Consider the following 20,846-nt stretch of genomic DNA (forward strand, 5'->3'; position numbering starts at 1 on the left):
ACATCTGTTGCCAATCCTCTTTTTGGCCGAGGAAGATTGGCCCTGGGCTAACATCCGTGCCCATCTTCCTCTATATGGGACGCCGCCACAGCGTGGCTTGATAAGTGGTGCGTTTGTGCACGCTGGGGATCCGAACCTGCCAACCCCAGGCCGCCGCAGCGGAGCACGCACACTTAACCGCTATGCCACCGGGCCAGCCCCATCATTATTATCGAAACCCTTCTGCCTGCAAGATCAGTGCCTTCTGCTTTCAGCCTTACAACTTAGCCTCCTTATTACAGATAGGGAAACTGAGGCCCAGAGTGGAGAAGGACTTCCTCAGTGTCACTTAACAAATTGGTGGCAGAGCAGGAAGCAGCTCTCAGGCCCCCTAATTCCCACTTGGATCCCCCATCTCTTTTCCTTTGCTTCCTTCCCACCTCTGCTCCTCCTCTGGCGTGCCCAGGGCCTGGGGCCCTGGCACCCACTCCTGCCCAGGCAGAGCCCAGGAGAGAAGTCAGCTGCACTGGATGAGTAGGCACAGAGGCCGGCTCCTTCTCAGCCCTGGCTCTTTGTCTGCTGCTTTGTGATGGTAAGTGCTGCTCCTAAATCAGTTCTGTGACACTGTTATTGTTGCCCAGGGCGCAAAGAGTCTAAACTTTTCCCCTGAGGTCAAGAATGTGGCCGGTCCCCAAGCCGCCTGGAGCAGGGGCCTGGGTGGCTGGGGGTGGGGCTGGGGCCTCACCCCGAGCTGAGGCGAGATGTGGAGGGGAGGGGGTCAGTGGGAACAAAACGCTTTGAAATGCCTCCTCTCCATCACTGCCAACATTGTCCGCTGCCCGCGGGGGGCCTGGCACCGCCTCGCCGGGGCTCCGGCCCCCAGCCCTGGCCAGGCCGGGCCCGGCATCTGAAAATGGACAGAAGGTTATTGTCCCTCCTCGCAGCTCTTTGTCTGCCCCAGTTCCAGATGTCTAGGCTGGGACCAGGGAGCTGACCCATGGTGGGCAGGGGGGAGGGGACAGAGGGGAGACCACGGGTCACTGCGTCCTGAGGGGTCTTTCCCAGACCCTGAGATCCCACCCAGCCGCAGCCCAGTCACCTTCTGGGCTGTCTCAGCCCTGGGATTGTCCCTATTCCTTGTCCCTGCTTCCCCTCCCACCAGCCCAGGTTCTGGCCTTGGGAGAGAAGGGGTGAGGAGTTACGAGCAGGGAGCTTGGAATCCCCACAGCTCTACCCCCGTAACTGTGTGCTCTGGGCAGGTTATGCCTCCTCTTAAAGCCTGCTGACCCCACATAGGTACTCCCAGATCACGGTTCATGCGTTCACAAGTAACGACAGAACCCTCCTATGTGCCAGCTCCATCTGGGCGTGGGGGCACACAGTGGTGGGTGGGCCACTCAGATCCTTCCAGATGTGTTACTAGTCATAACAGTAAGGGGTAACATTTCCCACCCGCTACCTCTGTGTTGGGTACCAGGCTAACCACTTTACCTAAGTTATCTTATCCTTTTCACAACAAAATCGAAGACGCAGTAGATACTGTTTTTATATCCATTATTCAGTTTTGGACACTGAGACTCTGAGACGTAAAGTTACTTGCCCGAAGCCAGGCTGCTGGGAAGCAGCAAAGCTGGGATTCTCGCCCAGGCTGACCGCTGCCAGCGAGAGGAACGAGCTGTTAATAAACACTTGGGAGGTGTTGAGGACGGAGCCTGGCACAGCCCTGGACTCAGCCTATGGGAGCTGGTAGTGGTGTTAATTCAACCCATCAGCGTTCCCGTTTCACAGATGGTGCTACCGAGGCCCAGACCAGGGAAAGAAAGCCTGGGTGAGGGGCTCTGGGAAACTTAAATAGCAACACCGACAGTGATTCCGGGGCCACCAGAGCTGGCCTGAGAGACAGGCAGCCCAGTTTCAAACCTCAACTCTGTGGGCTTGGGCAAGTGACTTAGACTCCCACGCCTCAGTTTTCTCATCTATAAAATGAAAATATTCCCTGCTTCACAAGGTTGTTGTGAAAATTAAGTTAGATAATACATTTAAAGCACTTGGCACAATGCCCAGCACACAGCGGTCAGTTAATGATAGCTCTTATTATTATTACTCGGAATGGGGTAACATTTATCCCTTTGAACCTTCCTCTCACGTGGGGTCACCTGAGGACAAGGCTCTGTTGCGGGGGGCGGGTTAGCGGTTGTCGAGGGGGTGGGGATAGCAATGCTTGGTCTTCTTGGGGTCTCTAGAAGTCTTGTGACAGGCTACTCCTGCGGGTCTAGGGGGTGGAGGGAGGCAGAAGGGATCTGGCTGGGAGAGGAAGGGGCTGCCTGGGCCCAGAGGAGTTAACAGCTCCCAGGCCCTGGCCCAGCGGGGCTGCCACGCTGCAGCCCAGCCACAGCAAGGATTTTAGCAGCGGAGCCAGCGCAGCTTCCTGATGGGCAAAACAGCTGGCTGCCTGGGAAAAACAGCTGGCCTGGCCCCAGCCTCCTCAGGACAGAGGCAGAGCCTCAGAGGAGGATAGCTCCACATCTGGGCTCCTGAGAGAGGAGGGCATGACCAAAAGGGAGAGAGGGTGGTCCCTTGGAGTGAGTGTGGGTGTTGGGTGGGACCCCTGGAGAGGAGGGCGTGGGCAGATTCTTAGAGCAGAGGCCAAGGTATGCTAGTTCTAAGAATGGGCAGAGTGACTCCAGCTGGGATATGGGGGTCTCAGTCTCCCCTCAGATAGGAAAGATGTGGGGCAGAGGAGCAGATGGGAGGCAAGCCTCTGCTCAGCCATGGGTTCTCTTGGAACCGGCCTTGGAACCTGAGGTGGGAGGGAGCCCAGGCAGGGCTCCTGGACTCCGTTTTGCTGAGCTGCACCCAGGACCAGGAGTGGGGTGTGGGCCCCTCCTCTGGCCAGGATCCTGGGCTCCCTTGGCCACAAAGCAGGACAGGGGCCCAGAGAGCCCCCAACCCAGGAGACGTGAAGCTGGCAGCTGGTAAGAGCTCCATCCAAGCATCCCCCCTGCCGTCGGCCCCCATTCCCAGCCTGCTTGGCTGCCAGGCTCTGAGGACCCCCAACCCTGGGCCCTGGGGTACCTCCAGGTTGCCCCCTGCCATTAGCAGGGAAGTGGCACCTGAGATCTCAAATGAGGTTGGGCAGGGTAGGCAGAGGGTTAATAGGGGTGTGGCCAGAGTCCACTGGACCAGAGCCGGCTGCTTGGGCTCCTGACCCCCAAGTCCCACAGGCCAGACACCCCTAATTTCTCTCTGACCAAGGAGGCTCCTCTAGCCACCCTCCTAACCTCCAGGAAGAGGGGGTTGGCCCCCACCTTGGGCGTGCCAGCCTCAGCGCCCCTCTCCCTGAGGGAGGCCACCCTGCAGAGACTTTGCCAGTGTGCAGGCCTTGGAGCTGAGGCCCCCAGGGGAAGCATGCCCTGGGGAGGGGACAGTTCTTCCAGGGTCTCTGTTTCACCAAGCCAGAGTGAAGCCTGGGGCACTGGCGCCACCACCTGGCTTTGGCCAGAACTACTACTGGCTGAGGGATGGGAGTGAGGATGCTGTGGTGAGGAGAATCCCGCCTAGATGTTGGTCCAGGGTGCTCTGGGTCCTATTGAGCCAGATGAGCCCAAACAATCATTTTTTTCCAGGCATGTATCCTATATGACCTGGAGAATGAGGCCTTAGGCCCCCTAGAACAGCAGCTTTAATCTTTAGCCTGCGTCAAAATCACCCAGAAGGCTTGTTGGTTTTATCTCTATTCCCAGAATTTCTGATTCAGTGGTATGGGGAGGGACCTAGGAATTTGCATTTCTTTCTTTCTTTTTTTCTTTTTTTGTGAGGAAGATCAGCCCTGAGCTAACATCTGATGCCAATCCTCTTCTGTTTTGCTGAGGAAGACTGGCCCTGGGCTAACATCCATGCCCATCTTCCTCTACTTTACATGGGATGCCGCCACAGTATGGCTTGACAAGTGGTGCGTCGGTGCGCGCCCGGGATCCGAACCGGCGAACCCCGGGCCGCCGCAGCGGAGCGCACACACTTAACCGCTGTGCCACCGGGCCAGCCCCAGGAATTTGCATTTCTAATAGTTTCCAGGTGAGGCTGACGCTGGCTGGCCCAGGGACCATGCTTGGAGAGATACTGCTTTAGAATTTCTGTGAATTTGGCCCAATATTACCTTTGAAGAGTAGGTCTTATTATATTTTGAGGCAAAAAAATGTGTAAGTGGGAGTACAGGTGCTCGATCAGCCCACCTCCATCAGTGACCTCACCATATTTCGATTGAGAGCCCACCCGATGCCCAGCTGGCCCTGCTCTAGGGCTGGGGGTGAAATGGTGAAGGAGGCAGACGGGTCCCTGCCTCAGAACTCACAGCCAGGCAGGTCTGGCATGTGATCTTTCCACCTGCGAATCTAAAAGGCAGCTCAAAATAAGGTCCCACACAGAACCCGATTCACATTCCACCTGTTTCTTCTCGGGTCTTCCCCATTTGGTGACTAGCCCACCACCCAGCCCAGTCCCAAACACTGAGTCACCCCATTCCTCGCTCCGTCTCCCGTGTCTAATGCCGCGAGGTGGTGGGCTCTGCCGCCATTATACATCTCAACCCTGCCCACCGTCATCTCTCCCTGTATGAGGGTCTCCTGCTTCCATCCTTGCCCCCATGGTCCACCCTCTGAGCTGCAGCCAGAGCCATCTTTTTAAGACAAATCAGGTCACTCCTCTGCTTACCCCCTCCAATGTCTTTCTTTTTTTTTTCTTTTTTTTTTTTTGTGAGGGAGATCAGCCCTGAGCTTACATCCGTGCTAATCCTCCTCTATTTGCTGAGGAAGACCAGCACTGAGCTAACATCTATTGCCAATCCTCCTTCTTTTTTTCCTTCCCCAAAGCCCCAGTAGATAGTTGTATGTCATAGTTGCACATCCTTCTAGTTGCTGTATGTGGCACGTGGCCTCAGCATGGTCGGAGAAGTGGTATGTCGGTGCGCGCCCGGGATCCGAACCCAGGCCGCCAGTAGCGGAGCATGCGCACTTAACCGCTAAGCCACAGGGCCGGCCCCTCCAATGTCTTTCTATTGCACTTAAAAAAACATCCCAAATCCTGCCAGGGCTTCCAGGCCTGAGGCGGTCCTCGCCTCTCACCATACCCTCGTTGCTCAGGTAGCTCCTACTACGCTGGCCGTGCCTGTTCCCACCGCAGGACCTTGGCCCCACATGTTCCCTCCATCTGCAACACTCTTCCCCCAGATCTGCCCTTGGCTGGCTCCCCTTCTGCTCTGAGATGTCTTCACTGACCCCTCTATTCAATGTTGCCTCACCCCCAGCTACTATCTGTCCTTATTAACTTGTTTTATTTTGTTCATAGTATTTACCATCTTTTGAAACTATCTATTAATTAGTCAGTTTGGTTGTTTCCTGTTCGTCTCCCTCTTGTTTTATTTTGTTCATAGTATTTACCATCTTTTGAAACTATCTATAAATTAGTCAGTTTGGTTGTTTCCTGTTCGTCTCCCTCACCAGAATGTGAGCACCCTAAGAACAGAGATTGTCTCTCTTGTGCACCCCAGTACCTCGAGTCCTACCTGCACCTGGCAGGTGCTCAATAAATATTTGCTGAATGAATGGGATTATACAGGATGCCATGTGGGGTCGTGTCCCCAAACATGACATTGGGGAAAGCTTTCCAGGGGAAGGAAGTTCAAGCTGAGACTGCAGGGACTGTAGGATTTGTCCAGGAAGAGAAAGACTCGTTGAAGCAGAGGAACAAAAAAAAAAGGATGTGGGAAGGTCCTAAGGCATGGAATGTTCTGGAAACTGTACATAGTCCAATTTGGTTGGAGCAGGAGATGGGGGGTGGGGGTGGGGTGAGAGGATTGCAGAAGTATCAGGCAGGCCATGGAGGGCCTCACTGCTCCTTGAGGGGTTTGAGCTCTATGCTGAGGGCAGTGGGCAGCCCCCGAGGGTGTTAATGTCAGGCATTTTAGAAAGGGCCACTGAATGCAGAATGGTTTCCAGGGAGAAAGCCTTGTGGGAGTGGGGCTGGGAGGTGCAGTGGCCCAGGTGAGTGGTGCTGATGCCCTGAGCCAGGCAGGTGGCAGTGCAGAAGGAAAGAGGCAGCCATGTGCAGGGGACGAGGAGGAGGTGGTCTTGCCAGGATAAGGAGATGGAGTGGGCTGAGAGAGAAAGACATGTCATCGGTGACACCCAGGTCTCCAGCTTGTAGGACTGGGTGGGCAGAGGTGCCATTCAGAGTAGGGGCACTATAGGGGGAGCAGGTTTAGGGGGAAATTGGGCTTCTGTTTTGGACAGATAGAATTTGGGTCTAGGTGTGCAGTGGGGCACGTGTCAGTTTTCCAGAAAGAGGGAGTGTCCGTGTGGTCAGGTGCTGAAGAGAGCCTTCTTGGATGAGAAGGAAGTGTCCACTGGGGGGAGTGGCTAGGAGGACGCTGGTCTCAGCAGGAGCAGTTTGGCTGGAGCAGCCTTGGCGTGTGTCAAGCCATGAAGGGAGGTGAAAAGCAAAGCACAGATCTGCCTTTCAAGAGGTTTGGAGGGAGAGAGAGAGGGCTGCAGCTGGGGGCCTGCAGGCGGCTGGGTGTTTTTGTATTTTAAGTTGGGGGGGATTTAAGTCCTTTGGAATGTCAAGGAAGGTTCCAGAAGAAAGGGAGGTTGGCGGTTCAGGAAGGGCAAGGGGATGGCATTTGGAGCCCAGGGGTGGTTCTGGAGTGAGGAACTGGCCTCTTCCGTTGTCCCAGGTGGTGGGAGCAGAGGCCATTTGGGGGCAGGAGGTAGAAGGTTTGAGTTCCCAGGTGATGGCTTCTCTTTTCTCCAAAAAGTGGCAGGGAGATCCTTGCTAGGGGGGAGGATGAATAGAGTGGGGGCTTCAGGGGACTCTGGGCATGTGAAATGCCACTGAGGAGAGGGTGCAGGAGCACAGAGGAACTGGACTGTTGGGCTTGGGGAGGGTCCAGCTGAGGGGAGAGATCATGAGTTTGCAGTACCCCACCCTTCCCCAAAGCAAGATGGTTGTAGGGTTTTTCCAGGCAGGGATGATGGAAGAACCCTGGGGCAAGGGAGTCAGTGACAGGCTGGACCACTGGGTGGGCTGGGCAGGGAGGGAGGTGAAGATGGGAGAGGTCAATTCATCGGAGGAGGAGGACTTGAGGCAAGGGAAGAATCTGGAAGCCCTCATGACTAACAGGATGGGCAAAGGCTCTGGGATGACTCTGGGTAGGGTGGGGGACATTACTTTGCTTCTGAAAGGGATTCCCACTCTGGGGTTGGGAGTACCTTCCGTCCAGAGGCTACCATGCAAGGAAAGGGCCTGTTGTATTTCCCCAGGATGCTTCTATGGGCCTCAGGCCTTCCACTGCAGGGCCACTGGCCAGGAAGCGGCCCCACCTAGAAGCTTTGACTGGGGCCTGGTGGTGGCTTTGGGGCCAGCTGGAGACCAGGACTATGGGGTTTGATGCCCCCACATGCTGCCCCATCACTATGCAAGTCCGTTCCTTGTTGGGCCCCCAGCCCTCCCCTCTCAGTGGAGATAGTGTGCACAGGTTTATTCCCCCCTTCCTGACCCTAGGAAGAGGCTGAAGGAAGTCCCAAAGGTGCCATAGGAAAGTAGGTTCCCTGTGGGTGGGGGGGTGAATGGAAGGAGAGCCTGGCTTCTCCAGCCCTGTCTTCCCGCCCCAGGAACTCTTCCTGGGTTGCCGGGCTCCATGCAGAGAATTCAAGTGCATTCATTCTCTCAAGGAATCCTTGCAAACTTTGCTAGGTGGGTGGTGTTATCAGCCCGATTTTACCCATGAGGACCTGAGGCGCAGGGAAAGTGGCCTGTCTGAGGTCAGTGGCAGATACCACCTAGAACCCACCAGTGCCTCCAGGTGCCTCCCCTTTCCTGCCCTCTCCTAAGAGAGGCTGGAGACCCCTTTCCATCTCAGCAGGGGCCTCAGGACTCCGACTCTGCCCCAGGGGAGGCTGTATCCCCTGCTTTGGAGTGGGGCTGGGTCACCGTGAGGGGCTGTGTGGTGCCCCCTCCTTCTACAGTCTAATAGTGGGCTTTGCTCTCCTAAAGGGCCCGAGGAGTACTGCCAGTGCTGGCGACGGAGGCAAGGACGATGACACGCGGGGGACGCCAGGCTCGGACCGCGGCGGGATGGCACGCCCAGGTCAGTGGGGGGACCCCCACCCCGCCCCCCAAGCGGGTCTTGCTCTCGGGCCTCGCTGGTCTGCGAAGTTCGGTGCTGGCCCGCCAGAGGGCGCCCGGGGGCGGAGGCGGAGCGGGGCCGGGTAACCCGGGAAGCGCCGCGGCGGGTCGGTCGCGCCGCGCGGGGTCTGCGGCTCAGTCCGAGGGTCGGATGGATGGCCAGGGGATCCCGAGGCAGGACCGTCGGGCGCTCAGTGAAGCCGGATTCCGGGGGTTGAACGCTCGGGGATTCGGAGCCGAGCGTTCTCAGACGCCGGGGCGGCTCGGATGCCGTCACCCCAGACCCTCCCCTCGCCCCCCCCGCCCCCCTCCGGCGTGCAGCCGGGAGGGGGCCGCTCCTGGGTCGCGTCCGGGGCGGGTCTCTGGGCCCTGGCCCTCCGGTGCCCCTGGCCTAGGAGAGGACACTTGAGAATCCACGAATAGGGGTAGAGAGTGAGAGCCCACTTTTGGGGGAGTGCGTACTCCCCCAGCCCGCTCCGGGCCGGCCTCGGCCCCGCCCCGGCCCCAGGCCCCGCCCCGCCCCGGCCGCGCCGCCCACTCCCCTCGGCGGGGCCCGGAGCCCCGGGGGCCGCCGCCGCCGCCGCCCGAGCGCCCGCCATGCGCGCTGCCCGCGCCGCCCCGCTGCTCCAGCTGCTGCTCCTGCTGGGGCCGCGGCTCGAGGCTGCGGGCTTCGCGGAGCCCCCGCTGCCCGCCGTGGTCCTTGCCATCCTGGCCCGCAATGCCGAGCACTCACTGCCCCACTACCTGGGCGCGCTGGAGCGGCTGGACTACCCCCGGGCCAGGCTGGCCCTCTGGTGAGAGACCCGGGCACTGGCATCCACTGGGCATCTGCCCCCCAGCCCCACAGACAGCCGCCGCCCCAGATGGCCCGTCGGCTCCCCGCCCAGACGCCACCCAGACAGGCCCCTCCCCTCGCAGACAGGCCCTCCACAGCCCCCAGACAGCACCCCTAGCCCCCTGGTCCTGCAGACTGACGTCTGAGGCGTTAGATTGACCCAGGGGCACCCATTCCTCATTTCGGCTTCTGCTCCTCTTCTTGGGACCTCCTCTGGGTGTAAGCTGGGCCCAGCCCCTCATGCCCTAGCCCCCAGAACCCAAACTCAACCAGTGGGCCCTGTGGTTGGCGTGACTTGCAGTGGAGCAGGCAGGAGCAGCTGGCGTCCCCTGGGGCCCAACGGGGCAGAGATCAGCAGGACTGGGGGTTCCTGGGGAACGAGTGAGGGTGCCCTCAGCCCTGGGCTCCGTGCTGTCCTGCAGGGGAGTCAGACCCCTCCTCTTCCCCCTGGGCTGGTTCCAGCCTCTCTCAGCAGAGGAGCTGCGTCCTGCCAGCTGATGGTAGCGCCCCCTCCCTGGGGTCTCCCCGCAGGCGTCCCCACAGGGGACTGGAATCAGAGGCCACAGTCTGTGGAAGCCACAACAGGGGGAGTCCTAAGCTGAGGTTGGGGATAAACTGAGAGAAATGACAAACTACCCCCCACAACACACCAAAGTTGGGCTTGGGCTTGGGGTGGAGCCGTGCCTGGGAGGCCGCCCACAATTACCACAGTTTGAGTTAGTTAGTTCCCACCCCTCCAAGGCTTGACACGTAGTTAGTCTTCACTTCTGGGGAATTGGCTTAAAGAGGCAGCATCACCTAAAACCTGGGCTCTTGGCTAAGCCCCCGCACCCCCCTCCATCGTGGGAGCCGCTTCCACAGGAGAGGAGAGGCTGTGCTCTGGCCACGGAGCTGGCGCCCGTTAGCGCTTCTCAGGGACGCTCCGAGTGTGGTTTGGTCCTTACAACAATTTTCTGGCAGAGGGAACAGCAGCTCTTCTGTCCAGTCCTGACTCAGAGAGGGGAAGGGGCTGACCTGTTGTCACACAGCAAGAAACGAAGGTAACCAGGGAATGTTCCTCAAAGTTTAGGTACTTTTCATCATTCAAAATGCATTTGCATTCTGTTGTCTCCATGAGCTCAGCAGAACAGCTACAGTTACAGGGGGAGAAAGAGAAGCCCAGAGAGGGACGGGACTTGCCTGAGGTCACACAGTGGATCACAGACCTGTGATTCGGACCTGGCTGGTTGCCTTCAGCTCCTCCTCTGTAGCACACTTACCTCCACCGCTGCCAGGAGAGGCCAGCCTCGCAGGTGTTGGTGCTCCAGGGGTCAAGGCTGCCTCGGGGTGTGGTCCTTCTGCGGCTGCTCCCCCTCACCCTTCTTCCTCCTGTGTCTCCAGGTGTGCCACGGACCACAACGTGGACAACACCACGGAGATGCTGCAGGAGTGGCTGGCCGCTGTGGGCAATGACTATGCAGCTGTAGTCTGGAGGCCTGAAGGGGACGCCAGGTGGCGATCTGAGGGGAAAAGCCCTGGGGAAGATGGGCAACAGCTGCCACCCAGACAGGAAAGGGACAGCCCTGAGCCTCAGCCTCCAGGCCAGAGCTCTGTCCGCTGCCTTCCGAGGGGGAGACCACATGCACCTACCGCATGAGAACATCTCATCTCTTTACGCACTCAGGTCCTACCCAGACGAAGAGGGTCCCAAGCACTGGACCAAAGAAAGGCACCAGTTTCTGATGGAGTTGAAGCAGGAAGCCCTGACCTTCGCCAGGGACTGGGGGGCTGACTATATCCTGGTAAGAAAGCCTGGCCTAGGATTGGGCTTCCCACAGGTGGTGGTGTCTGTCCCTGATACAAATCTTGGTGTAACTTAACCACCTTTAGGCTGGATCCTTCAGCTAGCAACCTGGGTCAGAACCCAGACCAGCTATTGAGCTTGAATCCCTATGCTTGAGCTCAGACTAGGTACTAAGCCTGGATCCCTGACACAGATCCCAGCATATATACTGAGTCTAGATTCCTGGGCTAGAGCCCAGAGTATAAACTGAGCCTAGTTCCCTGGACTAGAGCTCAGAGTAGATCTTTGGATCTACTCCCTAAATCAGATTTCAGATAAAGTTCTCAGATCAGCAGTTGAGGTCTAATCTCTGGACCCAATCCCTGAGCCAGTGCCCCAGGTGAGATCCTTGGTCCAGAAACAGATCTACTGGTTTGTAGGTTAGACCTCTCTAAGGGAACTCCACTGGATCCTGGGAGCCAGGCTGGGTCTCTGGCAATTGGGAGGGATCTCACTCAGTGAGTCCTTGGGGGGCTGCAGCCCAGACAAGGCTGGGGCCCGTGACATCCCCCTCCCCGAAGTTTGCAGATACAGACAATATTCTGACCAACAACCAGACACTGCGCCTTCTGACAGAGAAGGGGCTGCCTGTGGTGGCCCCAATGCTGGACTCCCAGACCTACTACTCCAATTTCTGGTGTGGGATCACCCCCCAGGTAAGACCGGGGATGGGGCCTCAGGAGGCTTGAGGTCCTAGGAGGAGGGACATGGAGAGCAGAGAGCCCGAAGGCCTCAGGTCGTGGGCCGTGGCAGAGGAGCAGTGTTCTGGGGATGGAGGGAGCCCTCTCACAGCCGGGGCAACCCCCTTCCCCAGGGCTACTACCGCCGCACAGCCGAGTACTTCCCCACCAAGAACCGCCAGCGCCGGGGCTGCTTCCGTGTCCCCATGGTCCATTCCACCTTCCTGATAGCCCTGCGGGCTGAGGGGGCAGCCCAGCTCGCCTTCTACCCGCCTCACCCCAACTACACCTGGCCCTTCGATGACATCATCATCTTTGCCTATGCCTGTCAGGCTGCAGGTGAGGACCAGCTCTTTCTGAGCGTTCAGTGGAGCCCTCTAGGCCTTTGCACATCCTGTTCCCTCTGCTTTGCATGCTCTTCCCCACTCTGCAGTTCATCTTGTTAACTCCTGTTTGTCCTTCGGGTTGTAGCCTTTCTTGAGCCCACTGCCCCAGAAGGTTAGATGTCCTTCTGTCTGTCCCCATCATGGCACTTTCGTATATTCCTGCATCAGGCAAATATTTATGGAGCGTCAACCGTGTGCCAGGCACTGGGGAGACAGTGTAGCTAAAATCCAGCAGTCCCTGCCCTCCTGGAACCTCCAGTCCAGTCAGTCAAAGGATCACCCAAGTCGATGTCCAGTCACAACTGTGACAGGAAGAACTTCTTGATTATAGGTGCTCTGGGAGTTAGGCTAGTGTTGACCTGGTCAGGGAAGGCTTCCTGGAGGAAGTGAACTTTGGGGCTGAGATCTAAAGTGTGGGCAGACACTAACAAGGCAAACAGAGCAGGAAAGAGTGTTTCAGGCAACAAGACCAGCAGGTGCAAAGGCCCTGTGGTGGCAAGGAAGACAAGCAGGCAGGTGGCTGGAGCACAGTAAGCGAGGGGGCAAGGTGCAGGCCGAAGCAGGAAAGGCAGGCATGCTGGGCATGGGGTTAAATTTTAAATAGATACTGTGTGCCTGCCTCTGAGGAGTTCACAGTCTATAGAAGATAAAGAGTAAATAAATAATTATAATAAAGGTGACAAATATTGATGAAATAAAAAAGCCACTCTAGTTGCCAGTGGAGGACAGCATGGAGTGGGCAGGAGAGAGTGTGGGGTTAAGTGTAAAGATCTGGGTGAGGGCTGATAGTGCTGGATCTGGCGGGGCGATGGGGTGGGCAGAGGTGGGAGAGATTTAGGGGGTGGGGCAAAGCCCGGTGGCATCGTGTGTGGTCAGGTGGGAGTTTGCCTGCTCCTTCCTCGCCTCAATGCCCGAGGGCAGGGACTTTTGTCCATCTTGCTCACCACTGTCACCCTGGTGCCCAGCTGGTGCTCTGACACATCTGTTGAATGAATAAACCATCTCAGCAGAAAGGTCCCTTAGATATTGTCTGAGCCAAGCCCTTTCTCCCTCCAGTCCCACAGGTGGGGATACCAAGTCCCAGAGAGGACTCACGCACTGGGTCGCTGGCAGGACTGAGCCTAGGACTTCTCAGCTGGGTTCTGGGAGCCCTGCCCCCCTCCAGCACTCACTCAGCCTCTCTGCACAGGGGTCTCCGTCCACGTGTGCAATGAGCACCGTTATGGGTACATGAACGTGGCTGTGAAGTCCCACCAGGGGCTGGAGGACGAGAGGGTCAACTTCATCCACCTGATCTTGGAAGCACTGGGTGAGGACCGGGAGCTGGTGCATCTGTCTGCTGCCGCTGCTCCCTGCCTCCCCTCCCCATGTGCCCCTTCTCCCAGGCCCCAGACCCCAGACCTGGCTGGGCAGCGGGCTGGATCCCAGCCTCACCCTAACTCGCTCCCTGAATCCGGGCAAGTCCCTTTCCCCACTGAGCTTCAGGCTCCCCGTCTCCCTGCTGGAGGGAGGTGGATCCTGTGATCTCAGAGGCCCGTCCTGCTGGGCACTCTGCTGAGGGGGCTGGAACTCCAGAGTCGCCCCTGACCAGAGCCAGTAGGAACTCATGTTTGGGGTGCTTTCCTCTGCAGTGGACGGGCCCCCGATGTGGGCCTCGGCTCATGTGTCCCGGCCCCCAAAGAGGCCCAGCAAGATGGGGTTTGATGAGGTAAGTCCCCCCAGCCTGCAGAATTGGGGCCAGGAGGTGGGTGGGCTCTCCCCTCCCCCTGCACCCACTCCCCTGCCTCCTCCAGGTCTTTGTCATCAGCCTGGCCCGCCGGCCCGACCGCCGGGAGCGCATGCTGAGCTCGCTTTGGGAGATGGAGATCTCCGCGCGGGTGGTAGACGCTGTGGATGGCCGGTGAGGCTCCCTGGGGTCCATTGGAGCTCCCTGGGAGTGGGACAGATGAGTTGAGTTTCCTATTCTAGAAGGTGTTCAACAGGACCTGAGTAATTCTATCTTAGTGAGTCCCAGGGCAGACAGAAGCAGGACAGGATGGAGGGAGGAGAGTACAGTGGTTAAGGCCCAGGCTCTGGAGCTCCCAGGCTTGGGTTCCAGCTCCGCCACTTACCAGCTTTGTGACCTCCGGCAAGTTACCTCCCTCTCTCAGCCCTACTGTGTAAATGGCAAACAATTGTGTCTTCCTCTTAGGAGTTGGTAAGTGTCAGTGAAGATTTAGCCAGGGTCTGACCAATGGTTAGCATTCCAAAGCTTAGGTGTCTTTATTATGATCAGGGTTCTTCTTCATTCTGGACTCAGGTCCCTGGTGGGGGGGGGGCGGGAGCAGGCCGGTCATGTTCCCAGGGGAGCCAGGGGCCACATAGCCCCACATGCCTGCTGCTCTTTGCTGCATACGCCACCAGCCCTTTTGACCACAGGATTTCGTTTTTTGCTGGGCCTCTGCCCAAGGAGTGTCTGCTGTGTTCCCACATTCGTCCCGGGGTGCATCCTTCTCAGGCCACCGCCCGCCTCCCCATGCGGCCACCCCGTCACCTGAGGGTCACCCCGCAGGCGCTCCCTGGGTCTAGTCACTGATGGCTTCAGGCCACACGAAGCAGTAACAAGGCTGAAACCTCCTTCAAACCAGATCCCGGTGTGACTGTCCCCACATGCACAGGCCGGGCCTCCTGGGTGGGGCCGTGGCGGGCACCCCTCGCCCCATCACACCCGTCTTCCTCAGGACACTCAACAGCAGCACCATGAGGATCCTCGGCGTGGACCTGCTGCCCGGCTACCAGGACCCCTACTCGGGCCGCACGCTGACCAAGGGCGAGGTGGGCTGCTTCCTAAGCCACTACTCCATCTGGGAGGAGGTGAGGACCCCGGCCCCCGGTGCACGCCCTCAGGGAGAGCAGGGCCACCCTATTCACTGCTCTGTGCCCAGCGCTCGAGTGAACCAATGGGGGAATGAACACATGAAGACAGGGCCGGCCGGCAGCTTTAAACTTGTGTGTGTTCAACCCTATACCTTATTCATTCTCCAGTCTCTATTGAGCACCTACTGTGTGCTAGGCCACATTCTGCTTCAAGCATACAGAGGTGAAAAGGAAAATGCAGCTCAAGAAAGAACCAAGCTTGCCAGGGAGGGGAGATGTCAGGCTGTTCTAGGGTGTGGACCGGCCTGGACTCCTGGCTTGGTGTGGGGTCAGGATGGGCCACACCATCCAGCGGAGGGGAGAAGAGCCTGCTAGGCAGAGAATAACAGTGAGGGCAAAGGCCCTGAGGCAGGAAGAAGTTGGGTGTGTTCAGGAGTGGGAAGAAGAAAGGCCTGCTCAGCACTCGGCCGGGAGGCCTCAGCCCGGGGCTGGGATGTGAGCACCAGTGGGAGGCCTGGACACTAGAGAACTGAGGCACCCCCTCCAGGAGGGGCTCACAGACTCACTTTGTCTTTATTTCTACTGTAGCCAAAATATATGCATGTGAGCTTATATTTCTGTTTTTCTACTGTCTTTGAACAGATTGAAGAGTGATGTACATTTCACCATTTGCTGAGCTGATTTCATGTTCTTTCCACATTTCCAGAAGTTACAGAAAGTACTTTTTCTTAGAGATGTTGGGGGCCAGGATGGTCCCTCACCCCTGCCCAGCCCAGCTTCCTTTTTTTTTTTTTTTTTTCTGAGGAAGATCAGCCCTGAGCTAACATCCATGCTAATCCTCCTCTTTTTGCTGAGGAAGACCGGCTCTGAGCTAACATCTGTTGCCAATCCTCCTCCTTTTTTTTTTCCCCCAAAGCGCCAGTAGGTAGTTGTTTTGTTTGTCATAGGTGCACATCCTTCTAGTTGCTGTATGTGGGACGCGGTCTCAGCATGGCTGGAGAAGCGGTGCGCCGGTGCGCACCCGGGATTGAAACCCGGGCCACCAGTAGCGGAGCGCACGCACTTAACCACTAAGCCATGGGGCTGGCCCCCAGCCCAGCTTCCTTTAGGGAAGTTCAGGAGGCCGAAGTGAGGAACCAGGTCCCGAGTCCAGCAGATGCAGGGTCAGATCCCCATTCTGCCGCTCCCTGTCTGTGTGCCCTTCGACAGGTGGTTTCAGCCCCCGCACCTCCATCTCCTTACTGCAGCTCAGGCGCATCACGTGTCCCACCTCCTGAGGGTCCCAGAGGGCCCCAGAGGGCCTTGAATGCCAGAGCGAGGCATTGGGATTTTAGTCCCCAGCTGGCTTTGGAGCAGCTGAGTGACATGGCCGGGGCTGAGCATTTGGCATATAACTGAGGGAAAGTCTGTTGATGTTAGCCAGGTGGAATGGGGCAGCCCAGGTCTAAAGAGTCATCCCCCACCGTGTACCACAGGTAGTTGCGAGGGGCCTGGCCCAGGTCGTGGTGTTTGAGGACGACGTGCGCTTTGAGAACAACTTCAGGGGGCGGCTGGAGCGGCTGATGGAGGAGGTGGAGGCAGAGAAACTTCCATGGGACCTGATGTAGGCAGCCTGCACCCCCAGGGGCAAGAAAGAGGGGCGGGCCTCTGGCAGTCTGCCTCCTCCTGCTTGGAGCCCTAGCCAGCCCTCGCCCTGAGCGTGGCCTGTAGGATGGGGTCCGGGGAGGGGCCCTGTGACACCCCAGGACCTACAGTGACCCCTGGGACCCCTGGTGTCACCTGCAGCTACCTCGGCCGGAAGCAGGTGAACCCTGAGGAGGAGGCAGCAGTGGAGGGGCTGCCACACCTGGTGGTGGCCGGGTACTCCTATTGGACACTGGCATACGTCCTGAGCCTGGCAGGCGCCCGCAAGCTGTTGGCCTCCCAGCCGCTGCGCCGAATGCTGCCCGTGGACGAGTTCCTGCCCATCATGTTTGACCAGCACCCCAAGTGAGTCTCAGATGGGGCAGGGCAGGGGCTTCCTCTCCTGGGAGCCCACCTCAGCAAGTGGCAAGTCCTCTCGCTGGGCAGGTGGGGAGGCTGAGGCTGGCAGGGTTGGGTCACTTCTTCCAGGTCACCGAGGAGTGGCCCAGCTTCGCCCTGGAGTCAGACCAACCTATGTGTGAATTCTGTGCTGCCCGCCCATGTGGGTTTCAGTCAAGTGACTTCTGTGTTATGAGCCTCAGTTTCCCTATCTGGAAAATGGGGATAAGAGAAACCCTGCCTCTCGTGTTCGTTGTGAGGTCTAGATGGGGAGGGCAGTAAGGTGCTTCAGGCAGGTGAGGTGCCCGGCTCCAGGCAGGTGTACGGTCTGGTTGGAGGGACCCCCCTCTGCCCCCCTGAGCCGTCCTCCCACCTCACAGTGAGCAGTACAAGGAACACTTCTGGCCACGGGACCTGCGGGCCTTCTCGGCCCGGCCCCTGCTCGCTGCCCCCACTCACTACGCGGGGGACGCCGAGTGGCTCAGTGACACGGAGACCTCCTCGCCCTGGGATGATGACAGCGGCCGCCTCATCAGCTGGAGCGGCTCTCACAAGACCCTGCGTGACCCCCGCCTGGACCTGGCCGGCAGCGGTGGGCACAGCCTCCATCCCCACCCCCGGGATGAGCTCTAGGTGAGGGTGGGCTGGGAAGAGGGGGACCTGGGTTTTCCCTCCCTCTGCAGCTGACTCTGTGTGTCTGGGTCTCAGCCTGTCTTCTCTCTCCCTCTCTCTCTCTGCTTTGTCTCTGTCTCTCTTTGTGTCTGGCTGTCTCTGTCCACCCCTAGCTCTTTCTCTCTGCCTGCCTCTGTCCCTCTGTCTCTCTCACACTCTCTGTGTCTGCTTCCGTCTCTGCCTCCCGCTGTCCGACTCTAGTTCTTTCTCTTTCTCTCCTCTTGCCTCTCCTGTCCCGCCAGGTCTGGGTGGTGACTCCAGAGGAGGGCTCGGGAGCAGGCTGCAGCCGTCCAGGGAGCAGAGTTGGAAATCGCTGGCAGAGGCTGCCACCAGGAGCCACAGACCCACAGCTGCGACCTCAGGCGTGGCCACTCTGCCCTCTGGACCCATCTTTCATCAGGAGAAACCACTCCAAGATGGGGCCCTTCCCTGAAGGTCATGTGGTGAAAGGGCAGGGATCACAGGCCCTCTTACCCTGCCCGGCCTGACTCAGGGCCTGGGGTAGAGGGAAGGAGGGGGCTCCCCAGCCTGCAGTTTCAAGCTGGGCAGACAGGAGCCCTGCCCTCCCTGAGGACCCGGCTGCTGGGGCCCCTCTGCCGCCTTCTACCTCCACCTCAGCCACCTCTCCAGCTCGACACCTGGGTCTCACCTGCCTGGGCCCACCTTCTTCCCTGGCGGGTGGGAAGTGCAGGGAGGTAGGAGGACCCTTGCAGACCTGATGCCCAGCACACAGTAGGCCCTCAATAAAAGCTAGCTGGTACTTGCACTTTGTACTTTTTAACTCATGGCTGTGCCTCTTTGTGTGTCACAGGGTCTGGGAGGGAGGCTTCCCAATCTGTGGATGAGCAGGTGGAGAGAGAGAGGGGAGGACAGCTTGGAGGAGCAGGGCTGACCTGGCGTCATCTCCTTGCTGGGTGGTCCTGGGTGGGTGCCGTTCCTCCCTGCGGCTTAGTCTGCTCGTGGGTAAAGTGGAGCTGGAAGAGAAGTATCTCCTGGGCTGGGTGGGTGTGAAGGCGCCTGGCCGGGAGCCCAGCCCCCAGGGAGTGCTCACCCGCTGGGCCTTCATGATCATCACCGGCCTCACCTTGCTGGTCAAGGTGGGCCCAGGCCAGACCCAGGGCTGCTGATGCCTCCCCGCCTTTGGATCTTCACCTGTGCAGCTGGAACCTCCCCTGGAAGTGGCTGGGGGAGATCCGGGGTTCCCCTCAGGCCCTAACCAGTGTGGCCACCAGAGGGCACGAGGTGGGAGATCTGGACCTTGTGGGCCAGGGCGCCCTCTGCTGGGTTTGGGGCAACAAGGGGGAAGGGAGCCTAGGCGCTTGGAATCTGCCCCCGGGCTGTGGGCTGCCTGCAGCAGCTTGACACCTTCTGCTCTTCTGCTTGGGAACTGCCGGCCTTCCTCCCCGCTCCAGCCCTGATAGGGTCAGGCGTCTGGGCCCAGCAGCTGTCTCCAGTGCGTGCACTCAGGGAGCTGGACAGGGGGAAGGGGTTGGGGGGGCGGCTCCTTGCCTTGGCCGTGGCTGCCTCGGCCTCCACCAGCACAGGACCGAGGCACTGGCATCTCAGGTTTCCTTCTTCAGAGGAGCCCCTCCCCCGTGGCAGCCCCTTGACTCGGTCATGTAAACACCTGGGTCCCCGCAGGTCGGACAGGCGCACCCTGAGGCTGGGCCATCCCTCCTTCTGTCCTGGGGATGAGGTCCAGCAGCCCGGCTTCGGATCCAGGCCCTGCGTGGCTGTGAGAAGGACTTTGGGCCAGAGCTGTGGGATCGGTGCTTTGTTCATGCCAAGAGTGAAAGCCATTGATTCTGGATGGCTATGACCTTGAGCAAGTCCCTTCTCCTCTCCAGGCTTCAGGTGTCCCCTTCATTCATTAAAATGAACATTTATCGAGCACCTCCTATGGGCCAGGTTTAGGCACTAGGGATACAGCCGTGAATATAACTGAAAAAAAATCCCTGTCCTCATGGAGCTGACATTCTAGCAAGGGAGATACAGAAACAAATAAGGAAATATTACAGGGTGATAAGCGCTATAGAGCAAAAGGAGGGAGGAGAATCAAGTGTGAACTGAGAAGTTAACATCTGACAAAGACTTGAAGGAGGTGAGGGGGCCAGCTATGGGGATATCCAAAGGAAGACCATTCCAGGCTGAGGGAGCAGCATATGCAAAGGTCCTGAGGCAGGACTGATGGGTTCAAAAGACAGCAAAGAAGCCACTGTGGCTGGAACAGAGTGAGCAAGCAGGAGCAAAGTTCTGGAGATGATGGAGCCGAGGTGAGGGCCAGAGCAGGGAAGGCCTTGGAGGCCATTTTGGCTTTTACTCTGAGATAAAGAGCCCCTGGAGTGTTTGAGGCAGAGAAATGACACGATCTAACATACATTTAACATGATCACCCTGCTACTGTGCTGATAATGAACTGTAGGTGGGTCCAGCATAGAAACAGGGAGACCGATTGGGAACCCATGTAATAATCTGTGTGAGACAATGATGCCTCAGACCAGGGCAGAGGTGAGAAGGTAGAGCCAATGGAATTTCAAGAGAAGGAGAGGAGCCCTTGTAGACGCCGACGATGCCACCTACCCGAGGCGCCCTGCGCTGCCTAGCCACGGTCGACCCCACTATATTCTCCAACATCGACAGCAAGCCCTTGGGCCAAGTCTCCTTCAAGCTGTTTGCAGACAAAGTTCCAAAGACAGCAGAAAACTTTCGTGCGCTGAGCACTGGGGAGAAAGGATTTAGTTATGAAGTTTCCTGCATTCACAGAATTATTCCAGGATTTATGTGCCAGGGTGGTGACTTCACACAGCATAATAGCACTGGTGGCAAGTCCACCTCCAGGGAGAAATTTGATGAGAATTTCATCTGGAAGCACACAGGTCCTGGCACCTTGTCCGTGGCAAATGCTGGACCCAGCACAAGCGGTTCCCAGTTTGTCGTCTGCACTGCCAAGACTGAGTGGCTGGGTGACAGGCATGTGGTGACAGGCATTTTGTCTCTGGCAAGGTGAAAAGGGCATGACTACTGTGGAAGCCATGGGGTTCTTTGGGTCCAGGGATGGCAGGCCAGCAAGATCACCATTGCTGTCTGTGGACAACGCTACCAAATTTGACTTGTGTTTTACCCTAACTGCCAGATGATTCCTTCCATAGCTCAGGAGAGCACCTCTCACCCCTATCTGCTCACACATCCTCGAATCTTCATGCTCTGGCTGCAGTTCTGTGGGTCCCACTGTCTCCTTCTCCCCCTCAAGTCTAGCTGGACTGATGAGTTAAGTTTATGATCATGAAATACAGACTAAACAACAACAAAAAAGAGAGAGAGAGAGAAGGAGAGGGATTGAGGATGACGTCGTTTCTGGATGAATGGAACTGCCATGAACTGAAACACAGAGGAACGTGGGAGGGGCTGGTTTG

General features: G+C 58.1%; 1 protein-coding gene and 1 pseudogene across 7 annotated transcripts; both read left to right on the forward strand.

Annotated features, from left to right (window-relative positions):
- Window positions 1–2,799: 2,799 nt before the first annotated feature.
- On the forward strand, window positions 2,800–18,032 carry CERCAM (cerebral endothelial cell adhesion molecule). 7 transcript variants are annotated; one of them, XM_058524186.1, is made up of 14 exons: window positions 2,800–2,954; window positions 8,029–8,122; window positions 10,376–10,486; window positions 10,659–10,776; window positions 11,339–11,473; window positions 11,632–11,836; window positions 13,073–13,192; window positions 13,515–13,591; window positions 13,677–13,783; window positions 14,604–14,736; window positions 16,215–16,342; window positions 16,525–16,728; window positions 17,142–17,394; window positions 17,676–18,032. In XM_058524186.1, exons 3-13 carry the CDS (start codon window positions 10,413–10,415, stop codon window positions 17,392–17,394), a joined length of 1,554 nt encoding a protein of 517 aa, XP_058380169.1. In that variant the 5' UTR covers window positions 2,800–2,954; window positions 8,029–8,122; window positions 10,376–10,412; the 3' UTR covers window positions 17,676–18,032. The 7 variants fall into 7 exon arrangements, with proteins under 7 accessions (XP_058380169.1, XP_058380164.1, XP_058380168.1 ...); XM_058524181.1 differs by lacking the exons at window positions 2,800–2,954; window positions 8,029–8,122 and adding an exon at window positions 8,743–8,954; XM_058524185.1 differs by lacking the exons at window positions 2,800–2,954; window positions 8,029–8,122 and adding an exon at window positions 8,743–8,954 and having other exon boundaries at window positions 14,604–14,697.
- A 1,948-nt stretch (window positions 18,033–19,980) lies between these two features.
- Window positions 19,981–20,542, forward strand: LOC131393617 (peptidyl-prolyl cis-trans isomerase A-like; annotated as a pseudogene).
- The last annotated feature ends 304 nt before the right edge of the window (window positions 20,543–20,846 follow it).

Source organism: Diceros bicornis, chromosome 28 (assembly GCF_020826845.1).
Source record: "Diceros bicornis minor isolate mBicDic1 chromosome 28, mDicBic1.mat.cur, whole genome shotgun sequence".
NCBI lineage: Eukaryota > Metazoa > Chordata > Mammalia > Perissodactyla > Rhinocerotidae > Diceros > Diceros bicornis.

What these genes read in the sequence shown, in the direction of transcription:
- CERCAM (XM_058524181.1), top strand. Translation starts at nt 8,758, where the DNA reads ATGCGCGCTGCCCGCGCCGCCCCGCTGCTCCAGCTGCTGCTCCTGCTG. An exon ending in CTATGCCTGTCAGGCTGCAG is followed by an intron (nt 11,837 to 13,072) that starts GTGAGGACCAGC and finishes CTCTCTGCACAG; the next exon opens with GGGTCTCCGTCCACGTGTGC. An exon ending in ACTACTCCATCTGGGAGGAG is followed by an intron (nt 14,737 to 16,214) that starts GTGAGGACCCCG and finishes CGTGTACCACAG; the next exon opens with GTAGTTGCGAGGGGCCTGGC.